We start from the raw sequence: 18,394 nt of genomic DNA, 5'->3' as shown, positions 1-18,394 counted from the left end.
CCTACTAATGAATTATACAGAGTACAGAAAATTGATCAATTTTAAATCAAAGAGCTAAAAAGATTAACATCTAGAATTTGCAGAGGATTTTCTGAAAATGACTCCTTCTGTAAAATGCCCCAGGCAAGTGTCAATTGTAATTGTATGTATGTGCAATTCTCTTTTTGATGGTCAAAGACAAACATTCATTTCAATTACATCACTGCAGTTTACCACTTATTCAACCCAAGTGTGTTGTAATGTCATCAGGAGCGCAAGTCTACAGTGCCCCCTAGTGGATTCAAAATGTAACATTTGTCAGCTTTTCACTCAGGTGCACTAAAATACACTTTAAGTACACTTAGTAAATGCACGTTTTTCATGCACTGATTTTGTCCTTAATATAGAAAAAATGGTCTTTAGTATGTCTTAAGATAAACTTCTAAGTGTACTCAGTTGTGCTATTTTGAGACACCATTTATTTCAATACACTAACAATCTGTTTAGGTATTACTGGTACTTTTTCAAGTGCACTAAGATACTAATGAAGTAGAACTATACTTTTAATTAGTTTATTTGTAGTGTTTAGCTGTAACACTACACTGCAAAAAAATGACTTTCTTAATTAGTATTTTTGTCCTGTTTTTAGTAGAAATATCTACAAATGTTTAAATCAAGATGCTTTTTCTTGATGAGAAAAATTACCTAAGAAAATAAATCTAGTCTTTAGACAAAAAATATACAAGTTAAGGCAATTTGTGCTTAAAACAAGCAAAAAATATCTGCCAATGGGGTGAGAAATAAAAATCTTGAAATAAGTTTACTTTTTCCTAAACACTTAATTCAAGAAAAATTCTCTCACCCAATTTAGCAAATATTTTTGCTTGTTTTAAGCACAATTTCACTTAAATTGTATATTTTTAAGTCTAAAAACTAGATAAATTTTCTCAGGTCATTTTGCTCATTAAGAAAATACTTCTTGATTTAAGAATTTTTTGATATTTCTACTGAAAACAAGACAAAAAAAAAAATAAGAAAGTCATTTTTTGCAATGTATTATTTACACAAAAATAACAATGTACTAAAATATTTACTTGCTGTTTTTAAGTATATTCAAGTATACTTTATTTTTACCAAGGCATACTTAAAAAAGTTTTTTTTAAGTATGTGGCCATTGTTGTGCGTTTGGCTTGACAAAGCCCATATACTGTGTTGTTATACAAACTTAAATTTACATAACATTTAGTTCAATTTGAGTGATTCATCTAAGAGAAGATATATGAAAAGCTCTATGAAAGAATTTTTCAGCTTAAACATTTTTCTTTCACACTCATATTAAATGCCTGTAATTTAACATTTACACAGCATTTAATTCAATACAAAAACATATGTCGACAAACTTGAAATTAATTAAACATTTTAAGCAAACAATCAAAACAAACAATTAATTTAAATAATAATATACTAACCAGAGAAAGTAATTCTTAATTAGGCTAGTGTTTTTAAAAAAACCACACAACAAAGATATATTTCATAGAAACTTTGTCCACTTTTATTTCTTAAAACATCTTTATAAAAACACAAATATAAAATGAATGGGTAGTTCCACTGTGAATCTTTTTTACATAGGTAATTTGCACATTACAAAGCCACCTTCTATGAAAAACATATATATATATATTTATAATTGCAATTTTCTTTAAACATAATTTTAAGAGTAAAATCCAAAAAAGCTAAAAACAAGGCAAATTAAAATAGATAAAACTAACAGAATGTGAAAAACAGAAGAGCACAGGTCAGCCGGATAAAGCAAAGGAGAATGCATCGCTGTGCGAGTATGTGAGACAGCGATGAACTGAAAGAGTCAAAGAGCGATAAAGAAAGATTTAAAGGGAATGACAGAAAATGATAATAACAGTAACAAAGACACTGAGAGCGAGACCTAAAGGCTGAAATGATGGGGCTATCTGTTATTTGAGGAGGGCTCGGTAAAGCAGTTGTGAGTGGCTGGTGCTTCTCTCGTTCTCTAAACAGAAGAGCAGATCCCTGAGGTTAACTCGCGTGATGCGTTGGCGGGTGTACTGCCTCGACGCTCCAGCATTTAAGCCCCCGGACGCACTTGCTGACAAGCCTGATCCCTGTGTAGACACAAATACATGATCTTACATCTCTGCAGTAACAGTCGGAGCAGTCAACAACCGTCAATAAAGAACTGACACTTCTGGCATTGGTAGATTGAAAGATGAGGTGCAATTACTAAAAAAAACAGAAATGATGCCATGGTGACAGACGTCTGTTCTTACAAAGTCTAATGTGAATAAATGTCTCAAAAAATTCTAATTATTTGCACTGCGCTACGTGTCAAAGCACTGCTCACTACATCAGTGACAAATTTAATGCAAAAATTATTTTTGTCTCCTGGAATAAATCCATGCAAGTAAAAATAGTTGAAAAGATGGTTTTCTTGTTCATAGTTTAAATCATTTGTTTGTGGTTTCCCTTCTGCACAGCAATTCAGCATTAAAGATATTTACCATAATTACTTTTGAATATAAACAATTCATACACATACAAAAAGATAGTAATGGTACTGTGGTACAGGTGCACCAAAGTGTGGGTGAATAACTTTTAGTATAATGGACACCCTTTCACCCCTTTAAAATAGTGAGAATATATTTTTTAGATCATGCTAAAAATTCAGACTTGGTGTGACGGCCTTTAGTCTGCCCCATTTGACCTCTCAAAAATCTTCTATTTGTTACTATCAGAGACCTTTGAACCGCAACCTACAGTATATCTGCCATCTCAGACCACCCAACAGGTGCTAAATGATTCACAGAGGGCAAAAGGGGAGAAAGAGACAAGACATCAGGCCGACACGGTGAGAGAGAGATTTGTACCTCTGCGTCATTCCCGAGCGAAGGAGAATCCAGTTTTCTTTTCTTTCTGGGTCCGATAGCCGCCAGTGCCGTCAAGTTGGCGTCCCTCTGCCTAATCTGAGCCAATTCCTGCTGCTGCATCTGTAACCGCATACACCCACAAGCATCAGCTCTGATTCCTAATCAAACACAATGGTCCTCTGACAAGATAAACATCTCATAAGAGTGCCGTCTAACCTCTTTGGCCTTCTGTTTCAGCCGCAGCTGCTCGGGGTCCTCTTGGCGCGAGCGTGACTGCGAAACATAAACAGCAATTAGAGACGATCAACAGTCAAAGTACAGAAAATTCATCTGTTGGAATAAAATTCATCTAGATTAGGGATGTCAATCAATTATCGCAATTAATCTTTGAATATTTTCCACTATTATATGTGCTCATGTGATGAACTATGCTACTTATGTCATCGTCTTTTTATTTATGCATAAATTTATTTTATTTCTATGCATTTATCAAACACTTTTATCCAAAACAATTGTATTAGTGCATTACAAGTCATGTACATTTATCAGTATGTATATTTTCTGGGATCTGACCCTTAACCTTGGATTGAACACAATGCTTTACCAGTGGAGCTACAGAAAGATTCCATATTGCACATTTATGTTCTCTTCATGCTCAAACACATGTACACAAACAAAACAATAACATATTTTTAACTACATCAGTGTGCGTGAAATGCAAATACGGAGGTTTAATAATCCACTGATAAAGCAACGTCGCCTTGCTTTATGAATATAATGTTAAAAGACTAAAGATGTTTTGCTGACGGCATTCCTCCACTTGTGTTTATATTAACATTTCTATGAGTAATGGCGTTTATTTGTGGGTAATATTTCACTTGTAGAGCTTCAATGATAATTAAATTTCACCGCACAAAGAATGCAAATGAATACTTTTGTTGAGCATCCCATCTGGGGATCATTTATAAATAAATGATCCGTAAAGACTGGATTCTTCATCATTCACTGATTAACGGCTTCTCCGCTAGGGACTTTTGTGAGGCATTTGGAGTGCAAGTTGCTCATAAGGTTCAGATCAGTACAGTACTTAACTTCTGGGTAATGGAAGAGGTTGTGTATGTGTGGTTGGAGGTGGTGTACTAACTAAGGACGGGACAATAAATGCAGATATACATTAATAATGCATGGCCGATAAGGATTCTGAATCACACAGCTGATAATATTCACAGCTATTTCATGTACTACAGCTTTTGATCAGTAAGTCCTTATCGAATATCAGATCGATCAATAATAGTTTGAGTCTTTATAACATGCATTTGAAAAAGCAACACGTGTCAAACATAATCATTATAAATACTCTTTATTATCATGAAAATACCTGAAAAGGTTGAAGAACCCCAATATAAATATAGGCATTTCCTGAAGATGCATGTGCAATGGTTCTCAACCCATATTGAGTTTCTGCATGAGAGCGCCCTCTGGCTTTCGGATGTAGTGGCATTTCACCGTTATTCATTGAGAAGCATAACAAGCATCATCGGCCGATTTATCATTCCATCCCTAGTACTAACTAGTGCTGTCAAGCGATTAAAAATGTTTAATCTAATTAATTAAATGATGTGCCGATTAATTAACCAAATGAATCGCACTTAAACATTCAAATGTAAATTACCCACAGAATTGGGGCTTTTCACACTGTGCTTAACCCTGGGTTATCTTCATTCTAAACCCCACTTTTAACCCTGGGTTAAGGATCGTTTCACACTTGTAATTTTAAAGCGGGGTTATCCCTGAAATTATCCCAGGTTTATGAAACCCTGTGGGGTTAACCTTGCGGTGCCAAACGCATGCAGTGTAAACAAAGCAGGGTTAGAATGCAGGGTTTCCCGCAGCACTTTTCAGTTCGGGCGGCCCACCTAAGCTGGGATACGCTACCACCTTAACTAGGCTGTCCAAAAAATAAATTCCACCAAACGCCACATGGCTGAAATGAGAGAAAGACATGGTTTCTTCAAAATTGAGTTTTATTTGAGTGTTTTAAATAAAATATCTTTATCATGACGCGTACACCCCACCTCTTTGTTTGCCACGCCCCCGGCCCGCCCACCTGCACAACCCTACCACCTTAACTAACAAATTTTCTGTGGGAAACCCTGGAATGTTATGACTTCAATTAACCCTATTAAATCCCTTGGGGTCTTAATAATCTACCCCCAAGCCATTTTTCTTTAGTTTAAAAACATGGTTTCCATCATCTCAGTGGAATTAGATTTTGTAACTTTTCAAGACTTTTTGTCAATATTCATATAAAAACTGGGCTTAATTCGGTCGTTCAAAAGATGTGTAAAAAAATGTTACTTTAATAGACCCGTTGGCGTAAAAATTACCCCAATTGAAAATGAATGGGAAATGCAAAAAAATCTATTTTTGTCAACAAAAAAAAAATCACTGCATCCAGAATAAATCTGAACATTTCAACACAGAAAAGTAGGCCTGGTACTAAAAATAATATTTATTTTTAATGTCCTTTAAAAATTTTATATATATACATAAATTCACAAAACGTATCACTAAAGTAGTGTTGTGAGCAGTTGGCCACATCCAGTGAAATGAACGGGTCTCTATGGGCCTCTGCTGGTCGAAAGGATTTATTTCCTAAACTGTAATTCTTTTATGTTTTTTCTAAACATCAGATGGCCAAATTCAACACATAACATCTAGATCAATATCTAAAAACTATTTAAATCAAATTTAGATATAATTTATGTGAATTTTCTTATAAAAAAATTTGATATTTTAGAGGCAAGCTAATGGTGTAGTTGAGGAATTTAGTGGTAAACGGGTACAAAAGTACTTCATATCTCCCAAAACACACCATTAATCTATAGATGGGAAGTAAACAAAAAATTATTTATTATTTGTATCATTAAAAATGTATGTATTTTTTGTAATCAAGTTTTTAATTTATGTGGTCATTTTCACCCCCGTGGATCTATAGCGTAAACAGGAAAATCAGGGCTTAAGAGGGTTAAACACAGCTGAAGCAGCTAATTAAGGTGTTTAGGGTTGCTTGATATTTACAGACAGGTGTGTAGGAGCAGGTTGATCCTTGAATTAAGTTGTCAAATGTAAAATAATAGTGCATACGCTGTAAAAATTATGTGACTGGAAGTTGTATAAAATGTTTTTTATGTTATTCTAAAGACCCATACTTTTTAAGACTCACTTTTTCTCTAATGTCCACTTGTCAGAGCCCTGTCAGTGAAATCCATTACACTTGAGTAATGCCCTAATAAATTAAACTCTGTTTCGCATTTATTTCCACGCTGCTGCTTCCTTAAATCCACTCGACATGGCTCAATCGGCATCCATATATTATTTAAACTCCATTTCGTGTTTTCACCACATTCACCCCTCTCTACTTGACACGCAAAGGTAAACACAACTTTTGGGCTCTAAAAGAAATTGTTTAATTAAAAAGGCACCAGAATACAAGGCAATGGCATCTACTCCAGTAAATGTTTATTGTTTTTCTGGGGGGAACCACCCACATGCCCATGCTCAGGCGTTTGTGCGCTGTCTGAAGCCTTGAGATCCGGAATTCTGGGCACAGGCTTTAGATACACGGACACAAAACCTCTTAAACAGCGTGTAAGCACTGCATTGAGCTCCTTGTGCTTAAAGGCAGGGTCCATGATCTCTGAAAGTCAATGTTGATATTTGAAATCACCTAAATAAACACCCCCCCCACCCCAAAAGAATCTGGACTTTCTGTTGATAGACCCGCCCCACACATTCACAACCCAGGCAATGATGTCGGTTAGTAGACACGCCCCTTACTGCTGATTGGCTACAAGTATGTTTTGGTAGTCGACCTGACTCTCTTTTCCAAAGCGTTTTTCAGATATCGTGCACTCCGCCTTTAAATATTTAAGTTATATTTTACTTTTGTAACGATGCATCACTGGTTAAAAAAATGTTATGCATTATTTTTCCCCATAACTAATTAATCTAATTAAATTGCATTAAATGAATAGCCTTAGTACTAACCTTAGCTGCCTTCATTAAAATTTCTCTCTCCTGTTCCTCTTTCTTCTGTTTCTCCAGCTGGTCGAGCTGTTCAAAGAACTTCAGCTGAGAGCGAACATCGTCCACCTGCTCGTACCGAGTGTCCTCCTGTTCACACACAGTCAAGAAATAATTCACACAAACATAAAAATTCTGGTATTGTTCACTTGGCCTTCATGTTGATCTGTGGTACGCAATTTTTGAAGAATATTTATGCAGCTCCTTCACAGTTAGTTCACAGTTCAAGCTCCAGTTGAACCAAAAGAACAAACCAGCAAAGATAGCAGTGTATGATAACAAGGTCATATGAGACAGAGCCATCTTTCAACTGTATACATAATAGGAACTATATTCTCAGAAGGTAAAGCACTGCAACCCCCAAAAGTTGGCGTGTTCTTTTAAACTCACAGAAAGTAAACAAAGCCAGCTTTGGATTTGTAACTACAAGGTTAAGGTAGTTAAGGTGGCAAAAGAAACATAACACATTATTACCTTATAAGTCATGTTCTTTTGTTGGGCGATCAATGAGATCTTTTCTAAAAGGTTCTGCAGTCTCTGTTGAGTGGCATGAGAGACGATGTTCACCACCTCGGGTCCCAGCTCTGTCACTCCGAACCTTCGGCCTGACATTGTGCAGAACAACCACCATCAGCTCTGATGCGGTCCTCCAGTTTCATTAATGACTTCCCAATGACTTTTGTACACTCAGGGACTTTCAAATTGTATTAAAAATAGACTCCTCACCTATCTCTAGTATCTTTTGCTGTAGCAGACTGGCAGAGAGAAAAGCTTCGTCCTTACAAGACCGCGTGACTGCGCCGACCAGCTCTGAGTTGGTGGCCAAGATTCGGGCGCTCTCTTCAGAAAGATTAACACCCGCCATTGAAGCCACGTCATTGATGTCGTCATCGTCCCTGTACGGATGCATATATACAAGTACATAACTTAGAAAGAGTCATTTGCTCACAGTTTGACACGGTATTACAAATGTGAAGTATGCTTTGCAGAACACAAACAGGAAGCTAGAAAAGTATATTGTACATACAACAGCATCTAAGGGCGCACTCACATTATCCAAACCAAACGGCACCTGAGCAAGTTTGACCCATAGACTGTAAAAAAAGATGGACGACGGCCGTTCGCTCTCTTCCATTGGTGAAAAGTGAAGCCGCCAGTGTCCTGATAGGGCGCTGACATCTTGGGTCTTGAGTCTGCGCAGTAGCGATTTCGGGACCAGTCATGCACAGTAGTGAGCAGGAAATAAAGCGGATTTTGCAGAAAGCGCATATCACACGAAATCACAGCTGTCAATCATGACGTGACACCACTAATTTTATATCATTAAATAACTAACTAAACATAAACTCATTTTAAAAACAAACATTTGAATTTACATCAGCGTGATAAAAACTACAGTAAATCACAGAAACCAGCTTCGGAAAAAAGATAATTGAAGTGTAATAAAATTTTTTAGTTGATCTCAAGTCCCATTGAATAACATGGAGAGACAGGGTTTATGACCTATACTGGGACCAGTCACTGGGGGGCGATCGAGATGTTTTGTGCTTCACTTTTCAGGGCTTCACTTTTTTTTGGCTTGGTTTGACTAGTATGATCGTTTGACTAGTATGATCGTTCCGTACCATGCCCGGAACCGGTTTGATTAATCGTGCTCTGGCCCCCTTGCAGAGGTGGGCTTGGGAGCGGTTCAAATCGGGCCAGCAGGGTTACTAAAAGTGTCTGCTGCACAAGCTTCAGATCAACTAAGCAATATGATACATATGTCTGTGTATCATTACGCCCCAAACGACTTCGAATAAAAAACACAGACCTAACATTACGATAGGCTAATGCTGGATTCACACAAACGCGGTAGAGGTGACAAAAACGTAGTTGGACGCTTGAACATTTTGAGTTAACTCCCTTCATTTGCGCGTGAAATTCTATTTATTCAAGACATTCACGTGAAAATTAGCGTCATGGGAGGGGCTTCTACAACTCCGCCTACTTCCTGTAATCACGTCACTACTAGAGCAAGCTCCTAATTGGTTAACGCGGTGCGATTTTTTGCCAAAGTTCAGATTTTTCAACTCCTGTGTTTTCCCGCAGCAAAGCTCCAATCGCATAATTTGCGCGTCAATCTGCATAATTTGCACAAACTAGATGCACGAATGAGGCGTATTGGCGTCTACGCCGCCTAGCTAACCGCCTCATTTGTGCCGCGAGACCTCCAGACGTGTGTAAACTTAACATTGACTTAACATTTAAATAATTTGCGCCAGACGTTTTATTCGCATTTGGTGTGAACGCAGCATTACATGCAGCATTACCTTTACTACCTGTTTTCTTAAGAACAGTGACATCTTAATGAGGAAAGCATGTCCGGGCTCGGATTGGTCAAAGTAAAGTGTAAGAGTGTGCTTCTGGGGGAGGAAGGGGGAACAATCACGATCAGGCATGGTTCGGTTGGTAGGTATAATATGAGTGTGCCCTAAAAGTTAAATGTTAGCCTACTGACCTGAAAGTTCCTCCAGCAGCATCCTTCGCTTTATTCTTCTGAGCTAAAGCTACAGACACTGAACTGGGAGCCAGTTTACTGCTGGTCACCACACCCTGCTTCACTGCCACTGAGATAGAGATAAAGAGATTATTTTTTTTATTATACCATTGAACACAGACGGTGACCAACCTGATGGATGCACTCACCTGTCTGAAGCTGCACCTGAGGTTGTCCCACTACGATGTGGCTATGTGGCTGACCCCTGAGCGTAACCATGGGAGTGGTTGTCAGGGTAACCTGAGGGGGCTTCACTATCGTCCTCTGGGACTGCAACACCTTAATAAGAACAGAAAGCACCGTTGTAAACTTTTTGGGAGGTGTGTGTGTAACTGCTACTCTGATTTTATGATGTTTATTTTGGAAAGGGTTCAAGATATTTCAACTCTTGTGCATTACAAAATAAAAAAGGAATGTAAACTCCCTAATTCTCTCTTTACAATGAATAGAAATGACCAGTCCTTTACAATCATTACTGACATCTGTAATAAAACTGTCAAAGTAAAAGATCAGTTTATTGTCTATTCATCTGTATGCCGTATGTACCTGTACATAGGTACGTTTATGAATTGGAATGGAATTCATACGCAGTTAAATGATGCTTAATTCCACTAAATGTTTTTCTTTTAAGTGACACAGCCCAGACTGTGCCCCAAGGCAAATACATTCATTACCATAATGCAATCACTTGACTCCTTAATAAACCAATTTAAACACCAATAATTTAGCCCAATTTAAATTAAGACTTAAAACCTCATCTACCCGGCTTATTTAAACTTCTGACTTACTCATAATTCCAATCTTCTAAAGTAATACATGTGGATGTGTGATTACCAGAGAGGTGGTCTGGCTGGAGTTGCTGAGGGTGGATTGGATGAGCGTGCGGGAGGCTGTGGCACCAGCAGTGTTTGGGCTGGTCACCATGACAGAAAGTCCAGCTTGGCTTTGCTGGATAAAGGCCGTGGAGTCGGGAGTGAGCTGTCGCAGAGCTGGAAGACTCCTCTGAGAACACATATGGAAAAGATGATATTTTCAATAATGGGGAAAACATGGAAGCATTTGGTGTCTTCTAAATTCATCCCTGTTTGGATCCTAAGGAATGAATGGGGCTAGGCTAAATGCTAACACATTCACGACACGCTGTACAAAGATTAAGTGCATGCATTTAAAAAAAAAGGTATGTATTCATTTGTCTAAGTTGAGGTGAGAACAAAGTAAAATATTGAAAAACAGAGGTGTTTTCCTTTAGAACGCATGCAAATAATAAACTTTCGGCATAAAGGTGCAATGTCCGCGATTGATATGTGTTGCATACTCTGTTTGATGGGGATGTAAATACGCATCGCCCTGTTAGGACCGGACCTCATAGAAAATACACAATTTGAAAAAGAAATTAATATTTGCAGGTGAAGTCGCACATGAGCAACAGGTTGTAAAAATGCTCGTGCTGCGTAAAAATGGTATCCAATTGCGGCCGCATTCATTCAGTAGCCATATGATGACAAAAGTAAGTTAAACAGAAAAATTGTTTCATGAGATTGTCAAATTTAGCGAGTACCGATCGAGTCATTTAATGCGATGATCGACTGATACCGATCTGCAGCCGATTGATCGGAGCATCACTAGTTTACAAACCGTTAAATAAGTGGTGATTTTCCCTCCAATTAGTGGACTTTAGATGATTTTCCCACCAATTAGAGGATTTTACATGATTTTTCCCTACAATTAGAGGACTTTAGGTCCCTCAGGATAATACTCCATTTAATGATAGGCAATTATGCTATAATTAACAGTTAATAACCCATAAACCATACTACATCTATAGTAATTGAGCAACATAAGTTTGTTTTTCATGATTGTTAGTGATTTATACCTTAAGGAAAGGCACTAGGTAAGGCTGTGGAGAGGAGTTGAGCTCTTTGTAGAGTCTGCTGGTGAAATCCTCTGCTTCAATCGTCCCTTCCTAAGGGAACAAATAGCAGTCAGCTCTAACAAAAGCTCACACAGGAGGGGATTTAGGTAAATTTCCATCACTCTTAACAAAATGCATCCTGAAGGTAGACTAAGAAGCACACATTTGCTGGAACAAACAGAATCAAACCGCTATATACTAATAATAAGTACAAAAATATAAAATACCAGACTTTAACATGCAACACGCTGAAAAACTCACCAGCAGGTTCCTGACCAGCTCCTTCACATTGGCGACAGTCTCCGATGACTGCTTACCGCTTGTGGCCAGCTTTATCAACGTGGACAGAAAGTTCCTACATTTCTTTACGTTCTCCATCGTCTCCTATAAGTAAAGAAAGAAAAGTACAAGCATTACCACAAGATCAAAAGCAGCTCCGGCAACAGCTTAAGGGTATCTTGCGAATATCCTTACATGCATACAAATTTAAAAGTTACAATAAAATAGCACAAGCTTTGCATTGTCTTTTAAAAAAGCAGTTATTTTTAAGATTTGCAAGTCAAATGACTGTTTCCTCCACATCTCTTACATCACCATTTTGGTCAACTTACATACCCCTTAAAAAGATTTCAAGCATGCAGCTAAAGGTTGAGCATCATTACTTTCGTTGTAAACCAGTGTGTCTTTGTGTGACTGCTAAGTTAGTGCAGCCTCTCACCGTTGTCGGGGATACGGTGGTCCCTGTGGCAGCAGTCACAGTCCTTTGGGCGGTCCCTGCCGGCACTGACAGCACTGAACCCACAGAGGAGGCCTGATGACATTGGAGCAGTGGATGAGTATGAAAATACACTTTATAGCACGGTGTACTTTTGATTTGGTTCTACATGAGGCATTTCTATAGTGCTTGTTGTTACCTGTACAGGTGGTCTCTGGAGTGTGGTTGTGGCCGTGCTGCTGGCTGTAGGGGAGCCCTGCTTTATGATCGTGGTGGGGGTCACCTGTCGGGCCATCAGTGGGGTTCCAGGTGCCTGCAGGCATACAAAAAAATACACAATGAGTTACACTAAGGTTTCTGTGTTAAAAAAAACAACATTTTATATATTTTGCTTAAAGGCACAATATTTCATTTCGCACCTAGAGATTGCTAAACAAAAACAACAACGACGCAAGATGATGCTGTTAAAGAATGTGGAATGATGGTGGTTGTAGCTAAAGTACACATTCACTCTGTCAATAGGAATTGATCCGACGGGACTCATGAATCATGTTTATGGATGACATAAAAAATAAAGTTACATTATACTGTAACTCCACAGTGTGGCTTGAAAGATGCAATAACAGATTAGCAGGCTAGATGCTTCTAGTACTACTTCTGCATGCAGCCCTGCGCAGATCATTTGGTGTATGACATCATAGTATTACTAGAGTGACGTAACTTTTCAATCAATCTCTTGATGCTTTGATGTCACACGCTAGTCGGTCTGCGCAGTGCCACAAAAAGTCAACACACCTAAGACTTCAGAATAAGTGAAAACCGAGGTTAACTGGATGGGACACCATTGACAAGTGGCCCTATGAACAGGGTTGGAGCGCAAACACTGTTGAAAAGTTAACATTTGGTATGTGCTAGTAGTTTTTAGGTATTTTAATGCAAAATTTGACATATTGTGCCTTTGCAATCGCTTTTAATAATTTTATGTAAAATCAATTTCATTAGTTCATTTATATAACAGACCTATAACCTAACATAATGTGTTTGTCAGAGCGATTATTTTGCAGATGCTACAGCAATCACACTGAAATATGTCTGGCCCGGGCATATCTCCTCATAGCAAATCAGTTCAGAGTCACGAAATGACATTACCTGCGCAGAGGTGATCTGCCCAGGGGCGGTGCTGGTGGGGGCAGCAGGGCGGGTGCCCTGAGACTGGGCCTGCATCTGTGCCAACATCTGCTGAGGGATCATCAACAACTGACCACTGTCACTACGCACCAACACCATACCTGGACACACAAGCACATGCACACCATTGTGATGTCACTTCCCATGTGAATTGTAATTTATTAATGAGCTTTTACTCTTAAAGTTTGGCGAACAAGTACTGCTTAGAGACACAAAGAATAAACTGCACAGTTGGTGGCCTATATTTCGGCAGCACAGTGAGAACCCTACAAGCTCGCTCTACTGCTACCATGTGAACCATTGGATTTGGTCTGAACAGAAACCGTCGACTAAAGATCCAGATGGCCTCCATAAGAAATCTGTCAAATATTCAGTCTGACCCAAAAACAACCAGACAACAGCTTTGACCGTACAGGCAGAATGAAAATTGTTTTTAAAAAAATATGAAGCAGACTTCCATTTCATCAAGTGTCCTTCAGGAAATAATAAATCTAGTTATCTAGTACTTTCGAGGAAGCAAAGAATATAATATTATACAGTAAAAAGATACAGATTGGGAAGGAGAGATGGAGATAGCAGGACAGCAGCTAAAGACTGCATTACTGTGACAGCATCAAACCTGACAGCAACACATTACCAGTGCAAGTCAGTGTGAAGTTTTACAACTTTAAGTAGAAAAATCTAATTGTAATCCTTAAAGGAATAGTCAATTTTCTTAAAAGAAAAATCCAGATAATTTACTCCCCACCATGTCATCCAAAACGTTGGTGTCTTTCTTTGTTCAGTCGAGAAGAAATTATGTTTTTTGAGGAAAACATTGCAGGATTTTTCTCATTTTAATGGACTTTAATAGAGCCCAACATTTAATACCTAACTCAACACTTAACAGTTTTTTCAATGGAGTTTCAAAGGACTAAAAACTATCACAAATGAGGCATAAGGGTCTTATCTAGCGAAACGATTGTCATTTTTGACAAGAAAAATAAAAATATGCTCTTTTAAACCACAACTTTTCGTCTAGATCCGGTCGTGATGCATCAGCGTGACCCCACGCAATACGTCATGATGTCAAGAGGTCACAGAGGACGAACGCGAAACTCCGCCCCAGTGTAAACAAGTGTGTTGAAAGAGGACCATACCTACGTTGTTGTATGTCAACTGATACTAATTAATGTCTTTGTGTCAGTTTATTGTTTACAATGGTCCGCAAATGTGCGTTTTATATATGTAACACGTGACCTCCCTACGTGACTTTGCATTTACGTTATATGCTGGACCGGACCTAGACGAAAAGTTGTGGTTTAAAAGAGCATATTTTAAATTTTTCTTGTCAAAAATGACAATCGTTTCGCTAGATAAGACCCTTATGCCTCGTTTGGGATCGTTTAGAGTCCTTTGAAACTCCGTTGAAAAAAACTGTTAAGTGTTGAGTTAAGTATTAAATGTTGGGCTCTATTAAAGTCCATTAAAATGAGAAAAATCCTGCAATGTTTTCCTCAAAAAACATAATTTCTTCTTGACTGAACAAAGAAAGACATCAATATTTTGGATGACATGGTGGCGAGTAAATTATCTGGATTTTTCTTTTAAGAAAATTGAATATTCCTTTAACATACATCAGGTTAAAACGATCTAAACACACACACACAAACATAGTATATTTTCCTTGGCAAGCACTGCAATAAATGTATTATGTAAAAAATTGTCACAACACCTTCATATCACTGTTATCAAGTTCTGCACAACTTGTGAAAAGTGAAAGTGAAATTGCCTAACACAATGCAAAACAAATATTAAAATATGATAAAACAACTAAAATTTAAGATATGTCTTGCTGTTTGGTTATATTTTAAACAACTCTACATCTTTCAAGTTATATTAAGCTCTAGAATATTGAACTGGGTAGAAACTGTGAGTATTTTTGTGGACATGGAGGGCTTTAAAGTCAAAAACATTGAGATTCACTTCCCTTAATATAAAACTGATATTAAGATAAATATAAAAAGCCAGTTGCAATATATATGCAATATACATGCGAATATATATTTTAAGAAGAAGCACAACTTTTGCACATTGGATTTCTTCTCAAACACTGCATGAATGATGCTTCTGAGTGTTTACAGTAAATTGCCACCCCAACAATTTCCTCCCCCACACAGACAGTCAAGCATAAAGTGTGTCACACAGTACAGGGGGTAGTGATTTGAGTACCTGGAGGTAGTTGGATGTTCTGGATGCTCTGACCCGGGTTGCTCTGGGGCAGTCGTGGCGCTAACACCTGTGGCGCAATGGCCCTGATGGCAGGACTGGATGCTGCTGCCGGAGCTGCAGTTCTCACAACTCCCTGCAACACAGCTCCCTTGACCGCGCCAGGGCTCTGCAGCTGCGGTCCGAGGGTCATGCCGGCCGGGCTGAAAGTTTTAGGGGACTCGGACGTGTTAGGACTCGCAGACACAGAGGTGGGAGTCTGGTTCATTAAAAGTGGGGCTGCTGTAGTAGTTGAAGTTGTTCCGGGTACTGGCTGGGTCGCTACATTGGCTACAGTCACCGAAACGGCGTTATTATTACTTCCGTTAATAGTTAAACCTGCTCCAGCAGTTTGCATAGATGGCGTGACAGCTGAGGGTCCCGCACTGGATGCTGATGCTGCGGGCGCAGGGCACTGTGGAGTCCCGTAAGAAGACTGGATGACTGTGTTTGGGCTTGAAGCGACGGTCACGTTCGCATGTCCTTTCGCCACCCCGGGCCCGTTATTGACAACCGGGACTGAAGTTGAAGCGGCGTCTGATGATGTTGCTGGGCCACTGGACACTGGAGTGCCGCTTTCAGCGTGCGGATCCATTGCATTGCCTCCGTTCAAAGTTTGCACTGCGGACGTCCCGATCTTCGCACCGTGGCTGGGCAAAGTAGTTACCATAGCATTAAGAAACACTGTATCGGGTTAGTTGTTATCCATCAGTGCCTCTGGCACACATTAGTTCAAGAAGTTTTGATTAAAAAACACCCTCCTCCAGTTCGAAGTACAGTAGGTGCAAGCGTGAGTGAAGGGGAATCTCGTGTCACAATGTCAATACGGATTTGACAAGCGCCCTTGTCAACTCAACTCCACTAACAGCAATGATTTTGGGAGAAATTAAGCTCCAACACACTTCGAGACTCGCTGCTTTTACTATGTTCATATGTACAAGACTCGCAGCAGTAGCCTGAGCTCGCAAAATGTTAACATTAGCTAGTTGAATTGCCTTTTTTCCCGGAGTCAGCTGGGTGATTTCCGGCTGCCTGGGCGCTTACCTCAAACTTATTGTGACAAGATCTGGTAACTTCTAATCTAATGCAACCTGAAGTAACGATAAAAAGTTTCTTGCCCACTCTTTTAATACAGAAATCCTTATATAGCAGGTCAAAGCCTGCCGCCATCTTCGATGTGAACAGTGAGGAGCTTTGGACAAAATGACATTGCGCATGTGCGCAGAAGCGGAAACGTCACCACGCTCGGATTTTCCGACGATGTCATTGGTCGTGTCTGTACGTGAAGGCGGGACATCAGAAACGTCAGTTGATTCTGGCGGAGCGCGGTCAGAGTCGGTCTGGTCGCCGGGGCTGTCATCGAGAGAAGGCCGTTGTGAAGTTAAAAAACAGCCGTTGATTTATGTACATGTGCTCTCGGGTGTATCTATAGGCACTCTGAGCGGTTATGTGTTTGTTATACAGCGCGTAATGGGTGTTATTCAAACTTCACAGCATGCTCTCTTCCCCCAAAATGGCCCCGTGTTTTGTATCGTCTGTGTGTTAAGCGTGAAAAGGCGCCACACCTCTGCCAGCGTGACTGGCCATAGAGGGCACGAATGCTGCTGCATTAACATAACAGTACTTTTGTGCCATAGTTCATTAAAAGGATGCCAGTTTAACCCCAGTTGATTTACAACATCCTCACCTTTACTTAATGGCTGGCTATGTTCTAAAAATCTTGTTTGCATTGAATAATACGTGCATAGATTAAATACGAATAAATTCTTAGGCATTCTTAAAAGGTTAATTTTAAAATATTGCATTTAAGATTATCAAAAAAGGAATACTTGTCTTATATGATTATAAGATATAATTTTATAATGATATATTATAATTTATTATTATATATTATAATTTATGATTATATAAAAAGATACAAATTAATCCAAATGATTATACAAAAGGGACTATTAAATAAGATCAAATCCCTATTCTTTCAGGCAGCTTATCCAGTATGAGCAGTATGAGGTACAATTTTATTGCACTTTTAAAGTTAAACCATGTCCATAACCAACAGTAAAAATGTACAGCAAATAATTGTAATACTTTTTTGTATAAGGGTTTTGTGCCTTTTGCTTTTAATTTTAAATGTGTCAGAGTGGCGCCTGTGTGCACTTTTTACCCATAGTTTATGTAACTTGGTGTATTGTGGGTAGTTTTGTTAATGGTGTTCTTGGATTCATTGATTTTGTCATTATTGGGTCAAAGTTGAAATATTTACCTTGAAATTTTTATATACTTAAATATATTATTTGTAGACTATTTTCATTTGAGTTTATGAGCATTATATCATATCATTAGTGCATTTTTAAGAGTTTTTGTTACTTTGGTTTGTTACACATACTCTGTCAACATAAAATCATCTTCTTGAGAACAAAATTATGAATGTATTGTACATATTCTTGACACATAAGTAAAGTCATAAATAAATGACATTAGTTTTAATGCACAAGTAAATAGAGTTGTTATTGAAGTTTCAAAGTTTTAAGTAAAAAAAAAGTTTATCTGGTAAAAAGGCTTAAAGGAAAGTAGTCTTTTTACATTTTGATATTCTGACAATGTAGCTAAAGTAGCAACCAAATTAGATCCTGCAATTAATTTAAGGTTAAGCAGTTTCAGTTGTATTTAAAACATGTTAGCAGCTCATAAAAACAAGTTAAAATTGCTTACAAGTTGAAACTTAATTTGATAATAACTTAAATGTGGTAGTCAAAATTTAAAATAGTAAGTTAAATGACTTGCACGGCCAATTTGATAACATTTAAAATATTTAAAGCAGCTAATAA

At 38.4% G+C, this 18,394-nt stretch overlaps 1 protein-coding gene across 2 annotated transcripts; it reads right to left on the bottom strand.

Annotated features, from left to right (window-relative positions):
• Window positions 1-1,496: 1,496 nt before the first annotated feature.
• taf4a (TAF4A RNA polymerase II, TATA box binding protein (TBP)-associated factor) lies at window positions 1,497-17,999 on the bottom strand. Of its 2 annotated transcripts, XM_065241438.2 has the most exons (15): window positions 15,531-17,992; window positions 13,281-13,420; window positions 12,331-12,444; window positions 12,135-12,227; window positions 11,678-11,800; window positions 11,378-11,467; window positions 10,339-10,506; window positions 9,654-9,783; window positions 9,466-9,574; window positions 7,692-7,861; window positions 7,440-7,570; window positions 6,930-7,055; window positions 3,096-3,152; window positions 2,880-2,999; window positions 1,497-2,117 (listed from the first exon to the last, which is right to left on the bottom strand). In XM_065241438.2, exons 1-15 carry the CDS (start codon window positions 16,234-16,236, stop codon window positions 1,950-1,952), a joined length of 2,445 nt encoding a protein of 814 aa, XP_065097510.1. In that variant the 5' UTR covers window positions 16,237-17,992; the 3' UTR covers window positions 1,497-1,949. The 2 variants fall into 2 exon arrangements, 1 of the variants encoding a protein (XP_065097510.1); XR_010520975.2 differs by lacking the exons at window positions 1,497-2,117; window positions 2,880-2,999 and having other exon boundaries at window positions 3,141-3,152; window positions 7,440-7,601; window positions 15,531-17,999.
• Between the last annotated feature and the right edge of the window lie 395 nt (window positions 18,000-18,394).

The sequence above is a fragment of the Paramisgurnus dabryanus genome, chromosome 14, assembly GCF_030506205.2.
Source record: "Paramisgurnus dabryanus chromosome 14, PD_genome_1.1, whole genome shotgun sequence".
NCBI classification, from domain to species: domain Eukaryota; kingdom Metazoa; phylum Chordata; class Actinopteri; order Cypriniformes; family Cobitidae; genus Paramisgurnus; species Paramisgurnus dabryanus.
Note: the sequence above shows the minus strand (reverse complement) of the source record. Positions and strands in the feature narration are given on the sequence as shown.